A 23,654-nucleotide genomic window follows, 5' to 3' on the forward strand; every position below is an offset into this window, starting at 1 on the left:
GCAATAAATCCAGAGTGTTGAGGCAGCGTTAGTGCACCATTTCATGTCATCCATTCTCAGTGTGAGAGGAGTGGATGGATATCATGCTGCCATGACACTTGCCTGGAGCAGGATGGACTTTGATCAGTACTAGAGCATTAGTTTAGTCCTTTTGAGTTCTGCTCTTGCTGGGAATTGTATCAGGTCAGGAGTGAGGAGATGCCCATGGGTCTGACCCAGGAAAGGGGCAGACGGAATCAGCCAGCCTCGGAGGGGCCAAGGGGGCAGAATTTGTACCTCAGGGAGGAACCAGGCATTACCAGTTTTCCCAAGCAAAGACCTGCCTGCAGAAGCATTTGAAAACATAGCTACGCAAAACAAGGCCCGGTTTTAACCTTTACATGTTATAAATTATTATGGCACTATACCAAATCATGTTATGTTCAAGTATACCAAGGAGGAAAAGTATTTTCCAGCCAGCATGGTTATACTAGTAGAAAACCTGTGAGAAGTATAAACTCAGTAAATGAATTTTAAGGATTGGGCTGATTTAATACTTCACTAGTGGATGTTGGCAAATTTGGCATTTTGCCTTGCTTTTCTAGAGTAGTAGAAATGGGACAAGGCAGTGTCTTTATCATGTATTAGAATCTTCCCTTTTTTGCTCTTTGTGACTTGGAACAAGTGATTTTTTTTTTTCCCCCTTGTATTATTTTCATTCTGTACACCAGTTATCTCTCGTGTTAGTCACATTTTCTCAGTGGCCTCAAATGGCAAAACCTTAACAATCTTACGCGCTGTAAGGGAACGTAGCAGCTGTTCCTTCTGAGGGAAAGGGCTGTTTTTATAAGATTCCTTCTCTCCATTTTTTATCGCTCCGCGTAGCCGGCAGCGGCCTGGACCCCGCCCCCGCCTCCCCCTCACGGGCCCGCGCGCGCACCCCGGCGGCGGCGCGCGTGCGCGGCGGAGGGCCCGCCCCCTCCCGCCCTCCCGGCGGAGTCCTCCGCCGTCCCGGCGTGCCCCGCGCGTACCACAGAGCGTGGCGCCGGCCCCGCCGCTCTCCCCGGCTCGCTCCGTGCGCGCGAGGCGGCGCGGCCGCGGCGACATGGCGGGCGTGGGGCGGCCGGAGGAGCGGGAGCAGCACCTGAACGGCGAGCTGCCTCCCGAGCCCGAGGACAGGGACGGCGCGGCCGGCCTCGGCGCCGAGGATGGCGCCAAGAAGAAGCGCAAGAAGAAGAAGAAGGGCAGAGCGGGCCCTGCAGGTAGGGGCCGGGCCGCTCCGCGACCCTGCGCTGACGGGCTGAGCGGCGTGCGGGGCCTCAGGCCGGCACACCGGGAAGCGGTCGCCGCTGTGGGCGGACGTGGGTCGCTCAAGGGTCCCGGCGTGCGGGTTCGGGGCGCCGCCGAGGCCGCTATCCCGGCCCCTGGCAGCGGTGTGGGCTGAGCGGGATCCCCGCGGTTCGGAGGGGGCTGGCGGTGCCCGTAGGATGCTTCTGCCGTTCGGCCGTGGCCGGGATGTCCTCCCCTCTCCGATGTGCGCAAGAGAAGCCACCGCTTCCCTCACCCTCTCCTATGCCCCGAGGGGAAAAAGGTGTAAGACTGCCGCTGTAAAAGTCATCCCGCCTGATGGAGGCTCTGCACCCCTCCCAAGTTCTCGGAGAGAGCTGGAGCAAGTCTGGGCAAATAGCGTAGAGGCGCGATGGTTTGGGTTTGTTTTAGCAGGCCGTCAGTTAGCCATGATCGTGCTGTGCGTTTATAATTATCTACTTCACGCCCATATTATCTCACAAGAGCAGGTTGCTGCTATGGGAAGAAGAATTAGTTACACTGGCAGAAAAAAGTAATCAGAAGTGTCCGGCTAATCTACCTTTATATGCAGGTTTAATTAACAGCACCCGTCACTGTACTGCCCTACAGCCTTACACTCTGGGGCTGCTTTAAGAGAGAGAAAGGCATTAGGTGCTCAGGTGTCTGTGGGATGAGTACAACATAATGTTTTTATAAAGCTTTGGGGGCTATTGGTTACTAACTTGGAGCTAGTGTTTTACAGTAAGTCATACTTTAACTTTACAAACAGGACAAGAAACTGATAAAGAAATGGAAGGTGCTCTTGATGATGTAGCAAAACAATTGGACAAACAAGCCCTGGAGGAAAAAGAAAAAGATGATGATGATGATGGCAAGTATAACTTACATTTTCTCTTAACATTTCCAGTTTCAACTTCTTCCGAGACTCCCTTTTAACAGACTGTTTACAGATGTCTTGGTATGATTTTGGTTGGGTTTCTTTTTGGAGAGGTGAGATGGAGCTATCTATAGTTTCTACTTTTTGTCAATGATTTTGCTGTCACACAGGTGTGCATATAAAAGTAACAGCAATACAGGCTTTGTTAAAGGTTTGTGTTTTCAAGGATCTACTTGCTGAAGGGGAATGTTTAGTTTGAGATTAGATAAGCTGTAAACCATTCTCACTTGCATTACCACGGCCAGTAGACATTTATGTTCCAAATTATGTCTCTTATTCTTGGTTTAAAACATACAGAGAAAATTTTGAGGGAGCATTTTAATTAATAGGTTTTATGGTCTTTACCAGTGGCTTGAAACCTGCTCATCTGTAATTATAATTTTTCATTAAAATTGGATTTGGGGGAGATTAATCCATAAGCAAGACACACATTTTGTATGTTGTTTGTGCTGTGTAGCTGCTTTTCTAAGCCAGAACCTTGAAAGGTTCTGTATTGAAATCCAGACCAAGTCCATCTTTTCTATAGGAAAATCCAGTTAAGATGCTGTATTTCCTTTGGTTTGACAGATGTTTAAGAAAACACATTTCTTAAAGTGGTAATTTTGTTTCATTTTTCTGAATTAGTATATGAAGTTGGCTCAGCACTGATCAGTCTGCTTAGAAATCTTATTTCACTTGTTGGAATTTGTGATTCCAGAATGTCATTTTAATGAATTGGGTATGGAAGTTTTAAAAAATTCAGTCAGAGTGCTGAGACATATTAAGTAACAAATTTATCTTTGACCATTACCAATCTGCAGCATCAAGTTTAATGCACATGCGCTGCACAGAAATCTATTCTTATGGCTTCTTTTGTGGTATCTTTCAGATTATGGAGTTGAAATTAATACTATATGTGCTTTAGGAAGAAGTATTGAGGAGGGTAGTGAATACAATGGAAAGAAATCTTTGAAATCATAGAATAGTTAGAGTCCTATCTCAGAAGAAATAAAAATGATAGTTGCAGATCAAATGCTGTGCTCTCCTACCCTTTTAACAGTATTAGTATTTGTGTTACAGTACTAGAAAGCATTAAACAATGAAGTGATGCTATGACTGAATTAATAATCTCTCTTTTTTTCCACTTATTAGACTTGGATGTCTTTTTAGTGAAACTGATACTTTTGCAGAAAAGTTATAACTAATTGAAGTGTTTTGAAGACAGCTGTGTTCTTGCCTGTAGTGGCTCTCACTATTCACCATCTTAATTGTGTAGCTTCAGAATTGTTTTTATAAGACATGCTGCATTAGATTAAAATCAATAAAATACCTACTCCCTTTTTCCTTTTTTTTTCCCCTCTTGATAAGCCGGTAACTGGATGGCCTCAAAAAGGAGACTCTATAACTTTTGAGCTCTAGGAGAGATTAGCAAGTGCTCTTTGGATTTCCCTGGCCACGTTGAAATATGCTCATATGTAAAATTTTTGCATGATACTGTGCTAAGTTATTAAATGGCTATACCAAAATGATATAAGGTTGGACTTCTGTTTTGCAAAGACCTGAAATTGCTTTTCTGGTGACAGTTTTTTTCCTAAGCAGCTAAGTAACCTGAAGACAAACAGTGTTGGTCAGATGCAGTAGTTCTGTTGCTGGCAGCACAGTTAGTCTGCAGCAGTCTTCAAGGACATGAAAGCATAGACAGGGCTAGTTTGGCTTGCAGTTGGCAGTTTCACGTGCAGTGATGTATGAAAAAGCTACAATACGCAGATAGCAGCAGCAGTATTTAAGAAATGCTGATTTCTCTTCAGTTTAGGCCTAGCATTTGAAAAAAAAATTCAGAAATCTCTTGGTGAATGAACTGGAGTATTCCTAATTAATTTCTTTTATGAATGGTTTGGGCATTGCTCAAGGTCAAGACAAATCTGACAAAGTTATCACATTTTAAAGAAATTTATATGCACTGGTAAGGATTTTTGGTTGCCTATGAAATACAGATTGATGAAGAATCTGGTAGGTTGGGGAATTATGTTGTAGATACAGAGTGTTAATGTTTGCAATTTGTTACAGAAACTTAAATTAAGATACTTAATGCCAAAATGAGCTGGGGAGGGGCAGGAGTGACACTACTGAAATTTGCCCCAGCTGCAGACTTACAGTACTCATCATGGCATAAAATTGCTGATTATATTGACCATCATGAGAGGCTTGAAATCTAGTGACTGGAGCAGCTGGTCAGTTTTGGTTTGGTTTTTAAATACAAGCTTCTGGATAAATACACTCAAAATGGAATGCTTTGACTTGATTCTAGAAGTTCTTTTAATTTTACTTCTTACTGTAGTTGAAAATGTTCTATATGTAGATGAGTAGTACTTGTCTACTTTGAAAAGAATTTGTGTTTAGGACCAGAAGGTTTAGGTAGCTGATAGTACCTGAAGTACTGAGTATGAAGTAGGGATTAGATGTTGCCAGATGTGAAGTTTGCAGGGTTGCTGTTATGTCCCAGATGTGCCTGTAAATGGTGTGGCTGATTCTTGGTGCTTACCTGCTGTGCTCCCTGGAATCCTCCCACTGGTATAGATTTATATGTTTTGGGTTGGAAGGGACCTTTAAAGGTCATCTGGTCCAAGCCCCTGTAACGAGCTGGGACATCTTCAGGCAGGCAGATCACGTTGCTCAAAGCTCCATTCAGTCTGACCCTGACTATTTCCAGGGATGGGGCGTCTTCACCTCTCTGGGAAGCCTGTTCCAGTGTTTGACCACCCTTGTATCTCACACATTCAGTGCTTTTGCTGAGAGTGTTGTTTGTGACCTTCCCTGTTATCTGCAGATTAAATTTACCCTGGCCTGGAGTGCTGTCGTCTTTACTTCTTTGGGGTCTTTACCTTTCCAGATGCAGTAAGATTTTTTAGCTGAGGCATCAGAAGATGGGGTGGAAGCAGTAGTTTCTAGCTTTTTGTCAGCTGTTACGTCTAATACAGTTCTCTCGTGTCCTTTAACAATTCCACACATCTATTTGCCTGAATTGAGAGCAGAGGAATATGAGGTAGGACTTTCCGAAAACACTTGACCTGAGATCTCTTTTTTCCTCAGTTTGGTGATAGGTTTGTTGTCAACTTTCGAAACTATTTTCTTAGGTCTGTGCTTGGTGTAGGGACTGAAAAAGCTGATGGTTTGGTGGCAGCTTCTGGATGTTGTTTTTTAATCCATTCAATTCTGCTGTGAGAGAAGTGTTTCCAGATAGTCCAGATGTTTCTGTGTTCTATTCAAACTTTGGTTCTTTTAAGATTATTTTATGTTCAGCTGAGCACTTTCTTTCCTATAGATGGAGAGGGTGAAGGAGATGGAGCAACTGGGAAAAAGAAGAAGAAGAAGAAAAAGAAGAAAGGACGTAGGTATCAAGCACAAAAAGTGTGTGCAAGTGCTTTTCTTGCAGCTGAAACAAATTTAGGGGTGCAGTTTGTGTTTTTAGGCTAAGTCTGGCCAAGTTGTCTTCTTTCTGGTATCCCTGAATGCCATTGAGGGCATTCATTGGCCTTGAGCATTGGTTAAATAGTAATATGAGGGCGTTGTCATACAATGCTGTCTTGGTAGAAGCCCAGATTCTACTTAAAGGGATCTTAAATAACTTCTGCTGTTCAACTTTTATGGTTGAAATAAGAGGGTTAGTATTTCCAGAGTCCCATGTGTAACACTTTCTTATACTCAACAGCTAAGGTCCAGACAGATCCACCTTCTATTCCAATATGTGATCTATTTCCCAGCAATGTATTTCCAAAGGGAGAAGAATGTGAATATCCACCAACACAAGATGGGTGAGTGTTTTAAGCTTAAGGAAGAGATGCTTTCATTTTGATGCACTGAAAAAAATATCAATGTGCAACTAAATGGACAAAATGAGTAATGTACTTTGGGGTTTGCCCTTTTTTCTTTAACTAGATTATAAAGGAACTCAATGAATACTGGTCTTCAGGCCAGAAATGTTTGTCTTTCCCTACCCTTTTAATTAAGGTGTAGCCAGTATGAGCAGAATTGCTGTGAGGCAGGATGCCCTTCAGACCTATGGTACTGACTTTCAGTAGGCAGCTTGTAAAAAAAACTTTGTCTGAATTAGAAGTGAGTGAAGGTTTAAAATTCAGGGAGATGAGCTACTGTTAGGCAGCAGTTTTGTGGCCGTTGAAATGCCAACTTTTTGTTATTCATTTTTTGGTAGAGACATGTCAATCTCTCCATTTAATTTAAAAGCCTACATGGTATATTCTGTACTTTGCTTTTCTTTCTTGGAATTAACATGTAGTTATTGTAACCTCACCTGTTTTTGTAACTTGTGGTAACGTGGGAATAATGTGCAATTGCACTAAACAAACAACAGCTTCCAGTGGCTCACTGGAACAGAGATCTGCACCCTTATGTTTTTACAGGAGACTACTATTTCTTTGTACATTGTTAGAAACTAGGACATACCAACTTGAATGAGTTTTCCTGATTTTTTTTTTCCCTCTATGTGAAGTGTTGTGGAATGTCATATTTTACCTGGGAGAGACCCAGGATGCATGGCACAGGATTAGCTTGAATTGTATGCAAACTTGAATGAAAAGACCAGGTATTACTGAAAACTTTTAAACTTCCCAGGAAATATTGAATCAAAGCTCTGAAAAAATAGTTTAAACCACAGGGAGAGAGTAGGTAGATATTTGTATGTCTGAAAGCATTGTCTAGATTTCAATGACTTTTACTTCAGAATGAAAGTAGTCTGAAATGTTGTTTTTATTGGTTATTTAAAGTCAATGCCTATTTCTCATGGACTGTAAGTAAAATAAGTAAGAGAAGTAATGCTTCCAGTACCCCCTATAAATTGTGTTCAGGTAATATAGTTTCATTTTCATGAGATCAAAATTTGCTTTAAAGGAAGCTTCTTCGTCTTTTTGATTTCTTTAGTTTGAACACAATTTCTAAGAGCAGCATTTTCATCAGCATGCTAATGAAGTGCTTGCATAGTTCTGACAGGCTGATCCAGGAGTCATTGTTTAATGTTTAAGAGTTAAGTATTTGACCTGGGCCATGTTCATAAGAATATGATTTAAACCAGGAAATTAGATAATAAATAACTTAACCATGTACATAGTTTATTAACAATTAACACACTTTTTTTACACCTCTAATACATATTCAGCTATTGAAGATTAAAATATTTTCTCTGGTTTAACTACTGTTTATTGAAAAGAAAAAGGATAAAAGCCATAAAAACAAACCTCCTTTCATAACAGGATTTAAGTGGGGTGTCTTTTCTGTACCTGATGTTCTGCTATGGAGGAAGAATATACGCTTCTAAGGAACCTGAAATAGTTTCCTCATGTAATGTGCTTAAGCAAATATGTGCTTAGTTTTCTTCCTAATTTAAATATTCAAATCTTGCTATGCTACTTTAGTATTTCCTAATATAAGCCACTACTTAAATTAGTAGCTGACATTAATGCCAGGATATTTCATATTCTGAGTAATTCCTTAATTTTATATATTGGTGGAGCATTTTTGTGCCATGTCTTATTCATGCTGAGGTCAGTAGGGTTTTGCCTTTGTTTTTTTTAAGAGTTGCACTTCTATTCTTAACTGTGAATGTCACGTACTTTCTAAAGTTACCTCTCATCAACCCACAATTGTGTATTTTGTGTGATAAGTTCAGCTAGAAGTGGGTGTCATTCAAATTTCAGCCTAAAACAAAAGGCAGATAATCAATACTTCCATAGACAACAGACTAACAGGTTTAACATTTTTATATCTCCAGTTGTTTTGGGGTTTAGTTTTTTTTGGGTTTTTTTGTTTTGTTTTTTTTTTTTTTTTTTTTTTTGTTTGGTTTTTTTTTTTTGTTTGGTTTTGGGTTTTTTTTTTAAAGCTTGTGTATTTTCTTGCAGATGTGGGAATTTGAAATGATACAATCAGGAGGGCAGAAAATAAATAAGAAGTGTTTCATGATACACCAGTTTTGTTAAAGTAGAATTAAGGAATTCTTGACCCTGCCTACTTGTTTCTGCCTCTTTGCTGTTACAGAGTCACAGACTAGTTTGCTTTGGAAGGTACCTTGAAGATGAGCTAGTTCCAACCCCCTGCCATAGGCAGGGACACCTTCAACAACTTCTCTGGGAGCCTGTTTCAGTGCCTTTAACACCCTCACAGTAAAGGATTTCTCCCTAGCTTCTAATCTAAATCTACCATCTTTCAGTTTATAGCCATTACCCCTTGTCTTGTCACTACATGACCTTGGAAAAAAGCTCTCCCCTCTCCCTTTCAGGTTCTGGAAGGTGCTATGAGGCCACCCCAGAGCCTTCCCTTCTCCATGCTGCAGGGCCCCACCTATTCTCAGCCTGTCTTCACAGGAGTGGTGCTTACAGCCATGATCATCTTCATGGTCCTTCTCTGCACTCAACGAAACAGCTCCACATCTTTCTTATCTTGGGGGCCCCAGAGGTGAATGTAATAGTCCAGGTGGGGTCTCACAAGAATGGAGTAGAGGGCAGAATCACCTTCCTTGACCTGCTGGCCACGGTGCTTTTGATGCAACCCAGTGTATGACTTGGCTTTCTGGGCTGTGAGTGCACATTGCTAGGTCATGTGGAGCTTCTTGTCCACCAACATCCCCAAATCCTTCTTCTCAGGGCTGCTCTCAATCCATTCTTCACACAGCCTGTATTTGTGAGGGGATTGTCCTGACCCAGGTTGCAGAACCGTGCACTTCGCCTTGTTAAATGTCATGAGGTTCACACAGGCCCACCTGTCAAGCTTGTAATGGTCCCTCTGGATGGCATCCCTTCCCTCCAGCATGACTGGACTATCTGAGGGAAGATAATCTGGGGAAATTCTTTTCTGGATTTCTTTGATCCTTATAATCTAAATTACAGTGTGATCCTGTAAAGATTTGTACTGGTGAAGACTGCAGGCTGTAACTGGAGTGAAAAGCTGCACCAAATGGTTTGGAGCAAGAGCTGAATTTCTTCAGCTGACATGTGACAGGCAGCACATTAAGGAAAAAAAAAAAGGCTTGTTAGGTCATGTACCTGTGGGAGGGCTTGATGTTTAGCATGAAGCTTTCATCTGACCAACTGATTTTTCATGTGTCCTAAAGTGCTTAGGCCCTAGCAGAAATTCTTGCCTCCCTCCCTGAGCTCCCAGGTGGCAGTAGCTTTTTCAGCAAATTGCTTTGGGTCTGATACAGTGTTTTAACATGTAGAGGCGGTTCTGTCCCCCAGTTGACTTGTGTGAAGTGACTATATGCTGAAATACAGTAAGACAGAGTGAGGATGGCTTCCTGCCAGTTTGCTGGAGTTTGCACTCAAGTCTGTGACAGATGGCAGAGCAGCTGCCCAGACTCTGTCAGCAATTCTTGCTACCAAGGGGTGTTCGCTGCTGGAATCCAGAACAGTCTGAAAGGATCTTTGAGTCTCTGTCCCCAGTGTTTTTCTGCAGTGCACCTTTTCCATCTTCAATGACTGCTGTGCTGGCAGAAGTCCAGTTTTCTTGTGGCAGTGCAGGAGCCCAGGTTTTACAGCACGTTGCTTAATTTTTTTGGTAGAACTTACTGGATTGAGGCAAATTGTAAGAGTAGTATGTGTGATGCTTGCTATTGGAGCAAGAAAATTGCTCAGAAAGGTAAATGTGGGATTTCTGATTTACACTTTATCTGAAAAGAAGCAGAAAGTTCAATGGAAACAAGCAAAAGGGTCTCAAAATATTTTGTATCCTCTGATCATCCTGAGAAAGATTTATGGAATAGCCTGTTATCCTCCTTGATATTTTCAATTATTTTTAAATACTCAGTATAAATATATATACTTATAAATCTACATATAAGTATATATTCTTAGTTTAAAATGCAGCAAAACTCAAGGGCATAGTCTCTTGATTTGCTTGTACGTGGTTTTTGGCTGTAAGGAAAACCCAAAGCGGAGCTAAGATACGTGTCTGTGAAACAGGCAAAAACCTACACCTTTGGATTTCAAAAATTATTCCTTTACACTCTGTGTACTCAGTTGTTTGCTTAGAATCAACTCATTTGCATTAATTTGAAAATTGGTGTATTTCAGCGTCTTTGGTCCATCTTGCCCACCACCCATTTTCTTTGAAGACCCACCTGCTAGCATGTGTAACTGTATATTGTTCTAGTAGTTTTTGTCTTGCGTAGCATGTACAGAGTTCTTTGAGTCATCACTAGGGTTTTTTGCACTATAATGTGGCTACAGCTTCACCATTTGAAGGGTTATCTCTACTTTGTAGTCAGAGAAGTCTTCTAGCTAAGTTCTTACAGTTGTTGGAGTACTTTAATTATGTTTTTGTTAGTTTGCTTTCATGGAACCATAGTTGCATTGGATTTTGCATAATACAGAATGTATTCAAAGCTAATCTTATACTTAATTCTGTACTAAAAAATATTTCTGTATTTGTTCTATGAACCTACCCAAGAGCCTGAATGAGTGGTGCTCTCCTGTAACAAATGGTCATTCACCATCCAGCCCATATAGAAAGTAACATTCTGGCCTGTGTCATACTTACCATGCACTCTGTTAGGTGTTATTACCTAAATATTCTGAGCATGACTGAAAATAATACTGGAACTGCAAGCTCTTAAATTTTGGAGGTGCTTATTGTCTGTGTCAGCAACAGTTTCTGGGCCAAGCAGCCACACTACAGTGCTGAGGTTCATCTCTACACAGGAACAACGCTGTCTGAATGAGTAAGAGTGTGAAAAAAATAAACTTCTTGCATGAGTAGAGCCTGATGCAGTTTTTTGCCCTGCTGAACTTATGGTGGAATTGCAGGCATTAATATGAATTTTGTACTCCTGTTCTGCATCTTTGAAAACTTGGGCATCCTTCAAGCGCCCTGCTTGTCTGGGCCTTTGGTAGGATGTTACTGCCTTTCACAGCTGCTAGTCTGTGGTACTGATAGATTTTTAGGGTTTTTTTAATAGGCTTCCTTATTCTGGAAATTGTATAAATCAGGATCGTTTCTTACACAGGGGAATGTAGATCTAACGGGTTAATAAACACTTTGCAGGCTTTAGACAGAAGTCGTAATGACTGCTGTGGTTATACTAACTTGTTTGAAACATTTATTTCATTTTCAAGGCGAACTGCTGCTTGGAGAATAACTAGTGAAGAAAAGAAAGCACTAGACCAAGCCAGTGAGGAAATCTGGAATGATTTTCGGGAGGCTGCAGAGGCACACAGACAAGTGAGGAAATACGTTATGAGCTGGATAAAACCTGGAATGACAATGATAGAAATCTGGTGAGGACACACATCTTCTGGAAGACCTGAGCTGTAGATTTTTCTTCATTTTCCAGAGGGGGAGAGATTTAGTCTCAGTTTTGTGTGCTTAATTCACTTTGTGTTTTGTGTAATGAGTGTTGGGGAGATTTATATTTGAGGTACACAACCAGTGTTGCCACTTATTTCCTTTAAGTTTCCCCTTTCATTTTTAGCTTATGCAGCTTTACAGGGCCTGGATTATACTGAATTTTAAACTAAGCTTTCCATGATGTTCGTGTACTTCAATTATATGCTTCATTTAGTTTTCAGTGCCTTTGCTACTCTGCAATGGTGCTGGGGAAAAGCAACAATAGCAGCACTACTGCTGCTGCTTGCCAGAATTGTCATGAAATGCCATGAGGACAGTGAGATGCAGTCTGTGCTGGGGACTGGACAAAGAGGCATAAAACCAGCATGGCTGTGTATTCAGTCCAGAGCAGGAAGGTTTGGACTATGTTTAGTCAAAGAAGACTAAACATAGTTTAGTCTGGTTTCTGGTGGAAACACAATGAGGTTTTTTATTCCTAGTTAGTAAGAAATAACTGAGCAAATGGATTCAGTTGAATGTGAATTTCATTAAGTTTAAAGAAAGAATTAGCCTGGACTGATTTTTTGACTCTTCCAACTATTACTTTTTCTGTCCTTCAGTTTATCTAGATTGAATGTCTACTGTCCAAGTACTGCACTGATCCAGAACAGTTTAGCTTCCAAAATCAGGTTCTTTCAGCCTGGTGTGACTGAGGACTGTGCTGTCAAGAGTAGGATAGTAAGAAAGCTAATGAGAGCTGATCCCCAAGGTAACTGTGCAAGGATAACAGAAAGACATATTATGCCATGAGGGAAAGTTGAAGAAAGGCAGCTCACTAGTCTGGGTGAAACAAATCTGTCTTAGTGAATTATAGAGTTTGGCTGATCTAAGCAGTCATTTTCTCAAAACATGACTGTTCTTCCTAAAGTACCTCAGACTATGGGACCTTGCTGATTAAAATATGCTCCCTTTTTTCATGTTTCTCTGGCTTTCTTAAAATCAGAGTTTGGTGCACTGCAGTGAGCTGCAGTTTACCTCATTCACTGACACTGAAGGAGAATGCACCATTGGATGTGTATTTGTGGATTTCCAGTAGCTAGCATCTTGAGATTAGACAAAACCAAAAAACAAATGCTAGTCTCACAAGGTTTTATTTTATCATAGTTACCACTCTGGTTTTTTTTTTAAAAGTCCTTTTATAATCAAAGTTTTTTTAATAAATAAGAGGCTTTACCTCCTTTTTCCCCACCTCCTTTTAAATCACAGTAATTGTAAAGAATGCATTTAATTTGCCTAAACTTTGGTTGTCTAACCTCTGCTGTTCAGGAAGTATGGGTTAAATGTAGCTTGTAAGGATAAATATGTTAAACTTAAATTAAAAAAAACAATTGAGAAGGACTTGTTTTTGCCCAAGAAAGGGTAGAGGAAACAACACAAAGAGCTAAAGATTGTTGTGCCTATGTTTTTCAGCCTAGAGTTGTCTGTCTACTTAGCATACAAATAGTTTGGTTTGTTATAAAAACATTTGCTTTAATATTTTTCTGAGGTTTTGTCCTTGCATTGATTTATTTGAAGTAATCATAAGAAATCCTAATGACAACTGTCCTATTCTTTTTTTTCTTCTCCCTCCCCTCTGCCTTTCAGTGAAAAGCTAGAAGACTGCTCACGTAAGCTGATAAAGGAAAATGGTTTAAATGCAGGCCTTGCATTTCCGACGGGGTGTTCTCTGAATAATTGTGCTGCCCACTACACTCCCAATGCTGGAGATCCAACAGTCCTGCAATACAATGATATTTGCAAAATAGATTTTGGAACACATATTAGTGGTTAGTTTTCATTTATTAATTAAAACTTGGAGAATGTTCTTCAATGCAAATACTATGAAACTAACTAACTTCTGCTGGTTTCAGGTCGTATTATTGACTGTGCTTTTACAGTCACGTTCAATCCGAAATATGACAGACTATTACAAGCTGTAAAGGATGCCACAAATACTGGAATAAAGGTATGATCCTTATGTAAGTAATTTACAAAGACTTTTTCAGTAGATGTTGTGATTATTTTCCATTTATATTTGCATTTTTATTTTCAGTGTGCTGGAATAGATGTACGTCTCTGTGATGTGGGAGAGGCCATACAAGAAGTTATGGAGTCTTATGAAGTTGAAATTGATGGCAAAACATACCAAGGCAAGTTATTTTCTTCATATAGGGATAGTTGTTTTAGAAGTGTGTACCTGTATATAAAAAATATATACATATTTATTTCAACATAGGATATTGAAAAGACTTTTCTGCTAGAAGTATGGTATGAGTCTTGCATAAATACATATTTATGGCTGGCTTGCCTTTCCTTTGGAGAAACATTCTTGGCTTATACATCCAAATATTGCATCTCTAACAGATAAGATGAATACTAAACAACAGTTTTGAACTGTACAGATAGTTTGATACTTGCTGTTTAGCTTTATTAATAAGCTTTCATTACTGTTGGAGTTGCTGCTCTTTACTAATGAAGCCTTGCTAAAGCATACCAAACTAACCTGTGTCTTGGCTGGTGTTTGTTCAAGATGCGTGGATAGTTCTGTGTTAGGTTCCTCTGCAGTATGATGACTCACTATTGTACTTTTAATATGGGATAACAAACCAAATTGCCTTAAAGGGTTTAGCATTTGTTAGGAAATTGCCTGTAATAGTCGTGTTCTCTTCCAAAGTGAAGCCAATCCGCAATTTGAACGGACACTCCATTGGGCCCTATAGGATACATGCAGGAAAAACAGTACCCATTGTGAAAGGAGGAGAAGCCACAAGAATGGAGGTAAGTTGAGTTCTTTATTCTTTCTGTTAAATTTCCCCAGTATCATTGCAAGAATAGTATTTCTGTGCACTTTTGATTTGTGGTTTTTGTGATTCTGGTGAATCATTGCAGTGGAGTAACTGCTGTACTGTGTAACGCTCCTGTACAAGGAGTAGTTCTGTCTCAGTGGCTTCTTCATTTTAGCCCTGGAGTGTTCAGGTATCTAACACTACCTGAAATTTAAACCTTGGAATACTGCTATTTAAAAAACAAACCACCAAACAAACCAAAAGAAACCCACCACTGTTGAAATCTGAATGCCACAGTAATACTTACTGATACTCCTGCATATTTATTTGAGTGTTGGAATGTTGAATTCAGGAACATTGATGAAAAGAAAAGAAACTTGAAAAGGATTTTATATTTAGTGCTGAACTGGAATTCAGGAAATCAGAGTTTTCCTGAATGACTTGCAGGTCATTCATACTCCTTGTTTGTTTCTTCTGTAATGAAATCATCTCTCACTCAGGTAGTTCTTGATAAATGCATCTGAAGTGTAGTTTTGGATAACTTTTTGTGAGTACTTTTAGATATAGTATTTTTCTTGAAAAACTTCCAATGTAGTTTTTCTCTGCAGATACAAAGTAATTAAGTGTATTTGTAGTTAATGTGAGAGGCTAGTTCAAAGCTGTTGTTTGGGTTGTGTTCTGGAGCAGGGGAACAGCAATAGCTGTACATGATGTGACAAAGTACCAGTTAGGAAGGCAGTATTCAAACATGGAACCTGAGATTTAGCCATCATTTTCACTGAAGCTCTTGTTCTCATGAGATAAGGTTTAAAAGATGGGTGGTGAGACAAGAAGCTTTTTAATTTTATTCTAAGCTTCATCACTAATGATCCTCAGTAAGTCTGTCAGGATAAGGCTTGTAAGAGCTGAATAGGCACAGGTGTGGTCTGGACAGGATTATTTTTTGAGGTAGGCTCACTCTCATCACCCAGAACTTGTATCATAGTCATTGACCTATGATGTGCGCAAAAAGACAAAGTTTAAACTATGTTGTCTGTAAGACTGTGCAAAGGGATTAAGAGTATTGGAAAAGGAAGATAGAAAAACTTGTGTGTTCTTCTTAGTTTGACTTAGTTAATGGTTTGGCTTTGGGGAGAAGACTTTTTCTAATTTCTTCAGCTTCTGTAGGTTACTTAGGACGCAGTCGATTCTACATCATTAAGTACGGTGAGTCTGACAATGAAGAATGTGAAACATAGCCAAGGTCTTGCTGTACTGTGCTAATTATAGTATCAAACTGCAATCCAGGGACTTTTTTGTGACTAACAGAGCCTCTGATGATCCTTATTCAGAAAAAGTGGGTTTTAAGTGAATCTTGTGGCAGCATTGTATGGGGCTTTTTGAGGGTTGGTTTTTTTAAATGAGTCAGTTGAATATTCAGGGACATCTTCAAAAGTTTGTTTTGAATTTGAAGCCTATTGCTGCTATTCATATGGCTTCTCATTCTGGGCTGGTGACTTTAAAAGTAGCTTAATAAAATAAACAGTGAACTCCTAGTGTCCGTCAGTGTTTGATACCCCTGGCTTGTTAAGTCCCTGTCACAGTCCTGCTGTTAAGGATGTGTGAGTGCACTTGGCAGAAATGAGTTTGTATAATGGCATTTCAATATGTTCTTGGCTAGAATTTTGATAATGCCCTTGCAGATATGTATCACCTTCATTTTTTGAAGAAATTCATCTTGTGGAAGGAAAATGAGCAGGTTAAGGGTATATACTAGCGCCTGTTACCAGAAAATTCTTGCAGAAATTGAGCAGAAAGTTCATCAGTGCAGTAAGTGTCTGTAATCAACATCTATTTGCTATGTCTGAACTATACATATCCTAGGACTTACACCTGAGTAGCATAGGAGAAGTACTTCCAGGTAACAAATGTCTTTTCTTAGCTATGTTAGATATATGCCTTGACAATGTTTTAACTGCAAGGACTTTCAAAATTGTGACTAGAAACATGCTGATGCTTCTGGCTTGAAATAAAATGCTAGTAATGTAAATAGTTGATGATTTGGAGATACCTGTAACTCTAATGTGTGAAATCTCCATGCTGAATTTTTTCTGCATTGATTTGACAATTGAATCTATACACATTTAATTACATGTATTCAGAAGTGTAATACTGAGATGTTGCAATATGAAAATGTGACATTGTGTCATTCTGATACAACATGTTCCTTTTTTCTCTCCTTAGGAAGGTGAAGTGTATGCTATAGAAACCTTCGGTAGCACCGGAAAAGGCGTTGTTCATGATGATATGGAGTGTTCTCATTATATGAAGAACTTTGATGTCGGGCATGTGCCAATAAGGTTGGATTTTGTTAGGAGTATTTTGATAAAGCTACCACCCCCTTGGGATTCAAATTTGATACAATGCATGTTCTTCACCAGTTAATAAGGCTCTCAGAGAACTTGAAGGGCAGTACTAGCGATATTGTTACAAAATACACTCTTGATTGTTAATGTGGAATAACACAGAATTATTTCCAAAAACCTGAAAATTGAGAAAATATGTTTTCAGAATTTTATATTGTTTTTTTAACAATCTTCCTATCTTTTTTTTTATGATTAGTAATATATAGACTTTATTTGTGTATTCACCTGCGTATTAAATGTATAGTGGGTTTTTTAGTCAATATCTGTACTGTGGTTGTGTGCTGCAATCTTTGTCTTACTGCTGTTCCCAGAATCTATTAAGCTATTTGTGCCATCTATTTTATTTTATGGATATTTTGAGAGTTTTGAGTTTTTGTTTTAGTGCATTGCTGTAAAATGAAGAAATTCCTCATTTTTGTTTTCACTGGGTTTGCATTTTGTCATTTCTAGGAGTGCAACATATTTTCTGAAACAAAAACCACTTGGGTCAGAAATATAGCAGGCAGACATGCTTTCCCTAGCACATACTAGGAAGGTGAGAGAGGATGGGAAGAATTAGACTAAAGATCACAAATGAACTGCTTGACTGCAATTAAGCTTAGTTCTTAGAAGATCTATAAATATATATATTTTTTTATGCCTGTATATTATAAGAAGTATGAATAAAAAGCTTACTGAGTATTTACTTCAGAAGTGAAAACTCAGCATTTTAAACCACCAGGCTTCTGCCAAAATTAGTTCAGATTACCGACCACTCTGAATCAGGAAGAATTCTGGTTTTCTTTATAAAATGAAATGTCCTTTTATTTTTTAAGAGAGATTTCTGTCCCTGTGTTTAGTTTAGCTTGCAGGTAGGTTCACAATCTGTTTTGAAGGATACCTATTTGCAGGCAGAAAGTGCACTTCATTTTCTAAAGAGAACATGTGGTTGATGTACAAAGACATCCCAAGTCTAGGCAGTCTGAAAAGACCTTGCAGTCTAACCTTGTTCTTAGTTGGTGTGGTTTATTTTTGTAGTGAATGCATGCTGGTGATACCTCTTGTTTGTTTTTTTCCCTCCAAGGCTTCCAAGAGCGAAACACTTGCTAAATGTTATCAACGAAAACTTTGGTACTCTTGCCTTCTGCCGCCGGTGGCTGGATCGCCTGGGGGAGAGCAAATACCTGATGGCACTGAAGAACCTGTGCGACCTGGGCATCGTGGATCCGTACCCGCCCCTGTGCGACATCAAGGGCTCCTACACGGCGCAGTTCGAGCACACCATCCTGCTGCGCCCCACCTGCAAGGAGGTCGTCAGCAGGGGCGACGACTACTAACTCGGAGCCACCTCAGCACCTTTATACTCCAGGCTTTCTTGGAACATACTCTACCAGAATTAATTTGCAACACATTGTCTGTTTTAACAGTGGACTGATGTTAATACTTTCCATATTTGGAAAGGAAGGAATTTAATCTAAGGCAAGTCTTCTAATTGTAACTAACCATGGAAAAAGCTTTCAGGCCTTTAGAAATATTTCAAAAGTTACTTATTTTTTCTGTTCAGGGAAATATGTGCTATAAAGCTCAATTTTTAGTTTGGAATGAGTTATACATTTTGTTCTGAACATTTATGATAAAAGATGCTTTTCAAATATTTATATGACCATATTCCTACTTGAATGCTTTGAATGACTACACCTGATTTCTGCGCCCCAGTCCTCTATGATATTGCCTTTTAAACTTCCTGGAATCCATTTTGTAAAAAATAAAGATAAATTTTCAAATCTGAAAATATATATAATTTTTAGAAGTCTGGTTATGATTCTGGTCAGGAGTCCACTGGGAAACTGCTCTATTAAATATTTTACAAACTTGATTTGCCATTTCTTGTCTTGAAACTGGACCTTGTCTTACCCTTCATATGGAACTTGTCCTTTCATGCTTGTTTAAATAGTCATGTCAGTGATGGGATACAGGGCAAGAAGTCATCAACACTTCACAGGACAAAATGTGACAACTACAGTTAAGGTGTGTGGTAAGGGTTTTGAGTGTGCTAGTCTTTAGTTTAGACTTCAGCTGTATTAGAACATGTCAAATGCAGCTGGTGGTCTCTGCTGCTGGTGGCATCAAGATGCAGCTTTGGGCTGAAGTCAACTCAGCTTTAGTGTATGTGCCTATATAATCTTTGCCATTGGCATACCCTCCTGCACAGAGTCAAATTTCATGTGATTGCCTGTCTTTTTAAAGTTCACATTTGATTGCACAAGTGGTGGGGATGAGGAAAACTATTTTTGAGTGTTAAAAGTTACTTCATGCAGACAAAATAATCTGGAGTATTTGATGTTTTCTTGACATAAAAAGTCATTATCTGACTCCTGCTGCAGTGAAATCTGACTGTTGAATCTCATTTGTAAAGGTAAACTAAATCCCATGGCTCTGCAGGCCTATATGCAATATGTCTTCCAATGCTGTATCTTTACCTCATTATTTGCATATTAAAATTTTCAATAGTTACTGGTGATAAAAATGACAGCTCTGTTAATAGGTCAGTAACAGTGCCTTAAACGTAAGTGCTTAGAAAACAGATTATTTACGTGCTCCTTTATTGTCAGCCTGTCTCTGTAGAAGAGTTCATATTAACTTACTTAAAAATATCAGTTCTTTTCTCCTCTGTCTTTGGGTGAAAGCTGCATTTTTGTCCTTTTATACCTGATTATGTGAGCTGCAATTTAGAGAGAAGCAGTGTCATGTACTGCCTACAGTTTAAAAATAACAGACCCTGGTGGGGTTTGTACAGCAATTACAAGTATTGTTCAAACTCAGTACTGTTTAAACTTGTAGAAATGGATGAAATGGGATACTGAAATGTGTACTTATTTCTGCTGTTGCTGTTTGGGAATCTTGGCATCCCAGCAATGAATTTTAATTCATGCAGCTGTGTGGTTATGTGTCTCAGCTTCCCAAGAAACAGTAGCTAGTGTGGGTGCTTGTGCACTGCAAAGTGAAAACTGGCACTTGAAAGAATCTGTGCTGGGTTCATTGCTGCTGCTGTTTTTATCTACGAGACCATACTCTTCTGCATTTCTTGATGTGACACATCAAGCAGGTTCTTGTAGCCTGGCTGGCTTCCAGCTCACCTATTTTTGTACAATGTCGCTAGAAACAACACAAATTGTTTTAGTTCTTGCCTGCTTATTGGCAATTTCCAGACTTTTCTCTCTAGAAGGCGCCTGTTTAGTAGTAGCTCAGTGGGACTTGGTATTGTTTCTACAGCTTAAGGCTTTCTTAACTTCACTGATAGTAACTTTAAAAACCTTTGGTTTTACAAATCAATTATGTATTTTCTTTCCTTTATTTTTTGGGTTTTTAACCTGAATATAATAGAGCTAAGCTAGCAGAGCTAGTTTGGACTATAGCCTCTTTCTACTTTTTAATTTGCTGGCTGTTAGTTCACACGTAGAGGCTGATCAGCATGCGTAACAAGTTGAAGTAGAAATGACTCAGAAAAATACTTGCAGAGTGTGATGATTATTCCTCATAAATTTAACTGGGTGTTTCTGCATACAAGCATCCTGTGCTGCTGGCCCTCCTGCCCTCCTGGGGAGTAGAAAAGGCAAGCCCTATTTCTATCTCCTTAAAATAAATAAATTTCCTACTGCTCTCATGCTCTTCAGGCCGCCTTTTCCTGCTGCCCTAAGTGATAAAAGTCCTGGCCATGCTGTCTGGTAAGCGAACCATGCTCTCTTCACTTGACAAAATCAAAAGTTTACCAAAAGACTTTTGAGCCAGATGTTGAGGTTTTGTCAAATACCCAGAAGATAGGGTCTTGTTTCTTGTATATACATTAGAGTATGTGCAATTGACCTTAAGTGACATGTCCTTTTGATGAAGGCATGGCCTAAGATTTTCCTAATTTTAGACTCAACTGCCATGCTTCTCCTCTTAGATGTGGGTAAGACAGGGCTGGTGGGTCCAGCAAACACAGCCAGGAGAGTATAACCACAGCATTTCAAAGAGGAGGCTGAAATAGAGCACGAGGGAGGCAAGTGGAGTTCCTGTTCCAGCAAGAGAACTGCTGCTGTGTCTTTTTCTGTGGTTGTCATGTTTGCTTCAGTGTATCACAATACTACTTTCAGAACAGTACCAAAACACAGTAAGATGGTATGCAAACTTAATGATGGGATGTGTAAACATAACTGGAATTCGTTAATTTGATTTTTATAGCTTGTGTTTGTGGAGATAAAGGAATTTTGCCAAAGCCTACTTTCTTCCAAAAAAAAAGAGTAAGGCTTTTCACTGTTATTTATTTCCTAGGATTATGCACTTTTGGTACTTGCCATCTGTGGGACATCAGTCTGCTGTCCAGAATGGGAGGTGGGCAGTATATTTTCCTCAATCCAAACACTTTCACAAAGGTGTGTTTAGAGATAAAGACCATGTAGCTTGCCAAAAGCACGGCATGATCTGAAGCAGGTGATATTTTTTTAAAACTTATGCATAGTTATTTTTTTCTACAAGGATTCAAGAGGCTTTTCTGTTTTTATAATTTTGAATGTTTCAGTATGTTTAAAGTAAAAGAAAAAAGACAACTGTGCTCTCTTTTATCATTTTTGACTTGTGTTTTTGCCATGACAGGCACCCAACTCTTATAACTTAAAGTCATACTCATTTTAGCTTTGCTTTGCATTTCTACTGATGCTTACATCTCTCTCCTTTTACAAAGGTACAGGACTCTAGGAAAAAACCCAAAAGTTGTGTAGGCTAGTCAGCAGTTCAGATGAAGAATAAATTTTTTACCTAGTTGTTTTGGAAGTGCCTGTGTCCCCAGTTTTTGAAACTACAATTTATTTTTTTTTTCTTTCAGTAAGGCTAAATCTCTGAACCCCTAAATAGGAGAGGACTCTGTAGAAGCCTTCTGTACTACTAGAGAAAAGTGAAGGTGTGTTCTGTCAGGATGCACAAATCAATTACCACCTGGGACTAGAAACTGTTACTGTTTTTCAGTTTAAAGGGAGGCTGCTTTGGCCTGTGCGCTACATCCCTGAGATCTCTCAGCAAGTTTGCAGATGACACAAAGCCGGAGGAGTGGCTGGTAGGCCAGCTGGGGGCACTGCCACACAAGGGGAGCAGGACAGGCCCAGGGAATGAAGCAGGAGGAACCTCATGCAGCTCTACAAGGGGAATCACCACTCCTGCTCCTGGGCAGGAATCACAGGCTGGGTGGGAAGCAGCTGCCCAGAGAAGGACCTGGGGTAGAAGCTGTCCATGAACCAGTAACGTGCCCTCATGGCCAGAGAGGCCAACAGCCTTAATCTGGTTAAAGGGTGCAGAGCTACTACTTGAACTAGTTAAATATTGAGAACTGAAGAAGAAGCTGTAGAGAAGAGCACCTGAATTAGCTCATCCTTGTGGAGGACTACACTAATCATCTCTACCCGTCCCACTGCCTTGATTAGAAGGACTAGGACTCTTTCTCCTCCCCTTCTCTTGTTCTATCCAAGAGGAGCAATGGGAAGAAAGCTGGATTTGCTTTTGCAGAGCTAAAGACGTTTTTCAGAGAAAGCCTTGAGACTTAGCAATCCTTGCAGCAATGCAGGGCAATAGTTGGAAGCAAAGCCTAGGCAATCTTTCTAGTAAAGATGGCAGGGTAAGATTCCTTCTAAGGCACTTGAAAATGTGCTTTATAGTGATGATTGAGACTAACTCTCACACCCAAGTTGCTCTCTACTTGTCCAAAGACAGACTCATCTGTTAATGCTTGAGTCTCTGAAGACCCCTATGGATCTCCTAAGAGATGTGCTTGGAGGAAGAAAAAGTATCAGAAGCCTAAAAGGGAAATTTTCTGAACTACCTGTAAGTAGAAAGTGGTTAAATTACGAGCATTTCCTCACCAGCCAGGACAGCAGACAAAAGTATTTGAAAGACTGAACAGCCATAACAAGTACATTTGTCAGATCACTCACTTCAGCACGTGGCTTTTGGCTAAAAAAAGAAGAAGGAAAAAAAAAACCAATAACAAAACCACAAAAAACCCAACCAACCAAACAATTCCCCAAACCAACACATGAACGGTTTTGCACTCTTCTTAAAGATGAGCACAAGACCAAGAAGTTTGAGATCTGAGGCTCCTATGTGCTTGCTGTAATAGGGCATCTTTCAGAAACAAAAATGATAGCAAAACCAGCTCAAAAATCACTGACAGATGGCCAAAGCAGTTGTATAGTTAACACCTTAACTCCTGCTAGACAAAATCTAAAAATAAATTTTAAAAATGTAATGATAAGGTAGGAATTGATTCCAGTACACACAGGCTTTTCTGTCCATATCAAGGCATTTTATTGAGGTATAAACTTTGCAGAAGATGAGGTAACAATTTGCATAGGACTTACACAAAATAACTTCACAATTAAAATTTAATTGGCATTAACTACTGTATGTGGAGGATTGATAATTCCTGCTTGTTAAAGTCTCCTCACTGCACAGTTCTGTTAATGCTAGTGGTAGGATCATGTAGTATAAGGTACAGCAGTTGTGGGTAATGAAACCAGTCTGAGAATGCTTTCATGCAAACATTGCAGCTGCTTTTCATCAGCTGTTTGTTCAGGGATGACTGAGACAGACAATGCTTGCTGCAGCTTAAAGTAAGCTGGCCCAATTCAAGAAAAGGGATGCTAATGTTCTTGCAGCAGTGACAGTGGGGTGAGTAAGTGTGGTTTTATTGTACAGGGGGTTACTGAGCTTTTTACTTGTTTAAGAAAACTTTTTAAATTTTTGGAATAAAAAAGCCCCTGGTTGTTAAGTTACTTTGAATTTGGCACTTGAGTTTTAAGTTGTCAGGTTTGTTAAGGCTAAAACATGCAAGTCTTGACAAAGATACATCCTTGTGTTATTAAACACTCCTCTTACACACTTACA

General features: G+C 39.6%; 1 protein-coding gene across 1 annotated transcript; it reads left to right on the forward strand.

The window, feature by feature from the left end:
* Positions 1–1,009: 1,009 nt before the first annotated feature.
* METAP2 (methionyl aminopeptidase 2) lies at positions 1,010–18,615 on the forward strand. The gene is made up of 11 exons (XM_030238037.2): positions 1,010–1,241; positions 2,057–2,158; positions 5,526–5,591; positions 5,913–6,015; positions 11,320–11,481; positions 13,175–13,356; positions 13,441–13,535; positions 13,623–13,719; positions 14,244–14,347; positions 16,579–16,694; positions 17,824–18,615. The coding sequence occupies exons 1-11, from the start codon at positions 1,085–1,087 to the stop codon at positions 18,074–18,076; spliced, it is 1,437 nt and encodes a 478-aa protein (XP_030093897.2). The 5' UTR covers positions 1,010–1,084; the 3' UTR covers positions 18,077–18,615.
* The last annotated feature ends 5,039 nt before the right edge of the window (positions 18,616–23,654 follow it).

This window comes from Serinus canaria, chromosome 1A (genome assembly GCF_022539315.1).
Source record: "Serinus canaria isolate serCan28SL12 chromosome 1A, serCan2020, whole genome shotgun sequence".
Classification (NCBI taxonomy): domain Eukaryota; kingdom Metazoa; phylum Chordata; class Aves; order Passeriformes; family Fringillidae; genus Serinus; species Serinus canaria.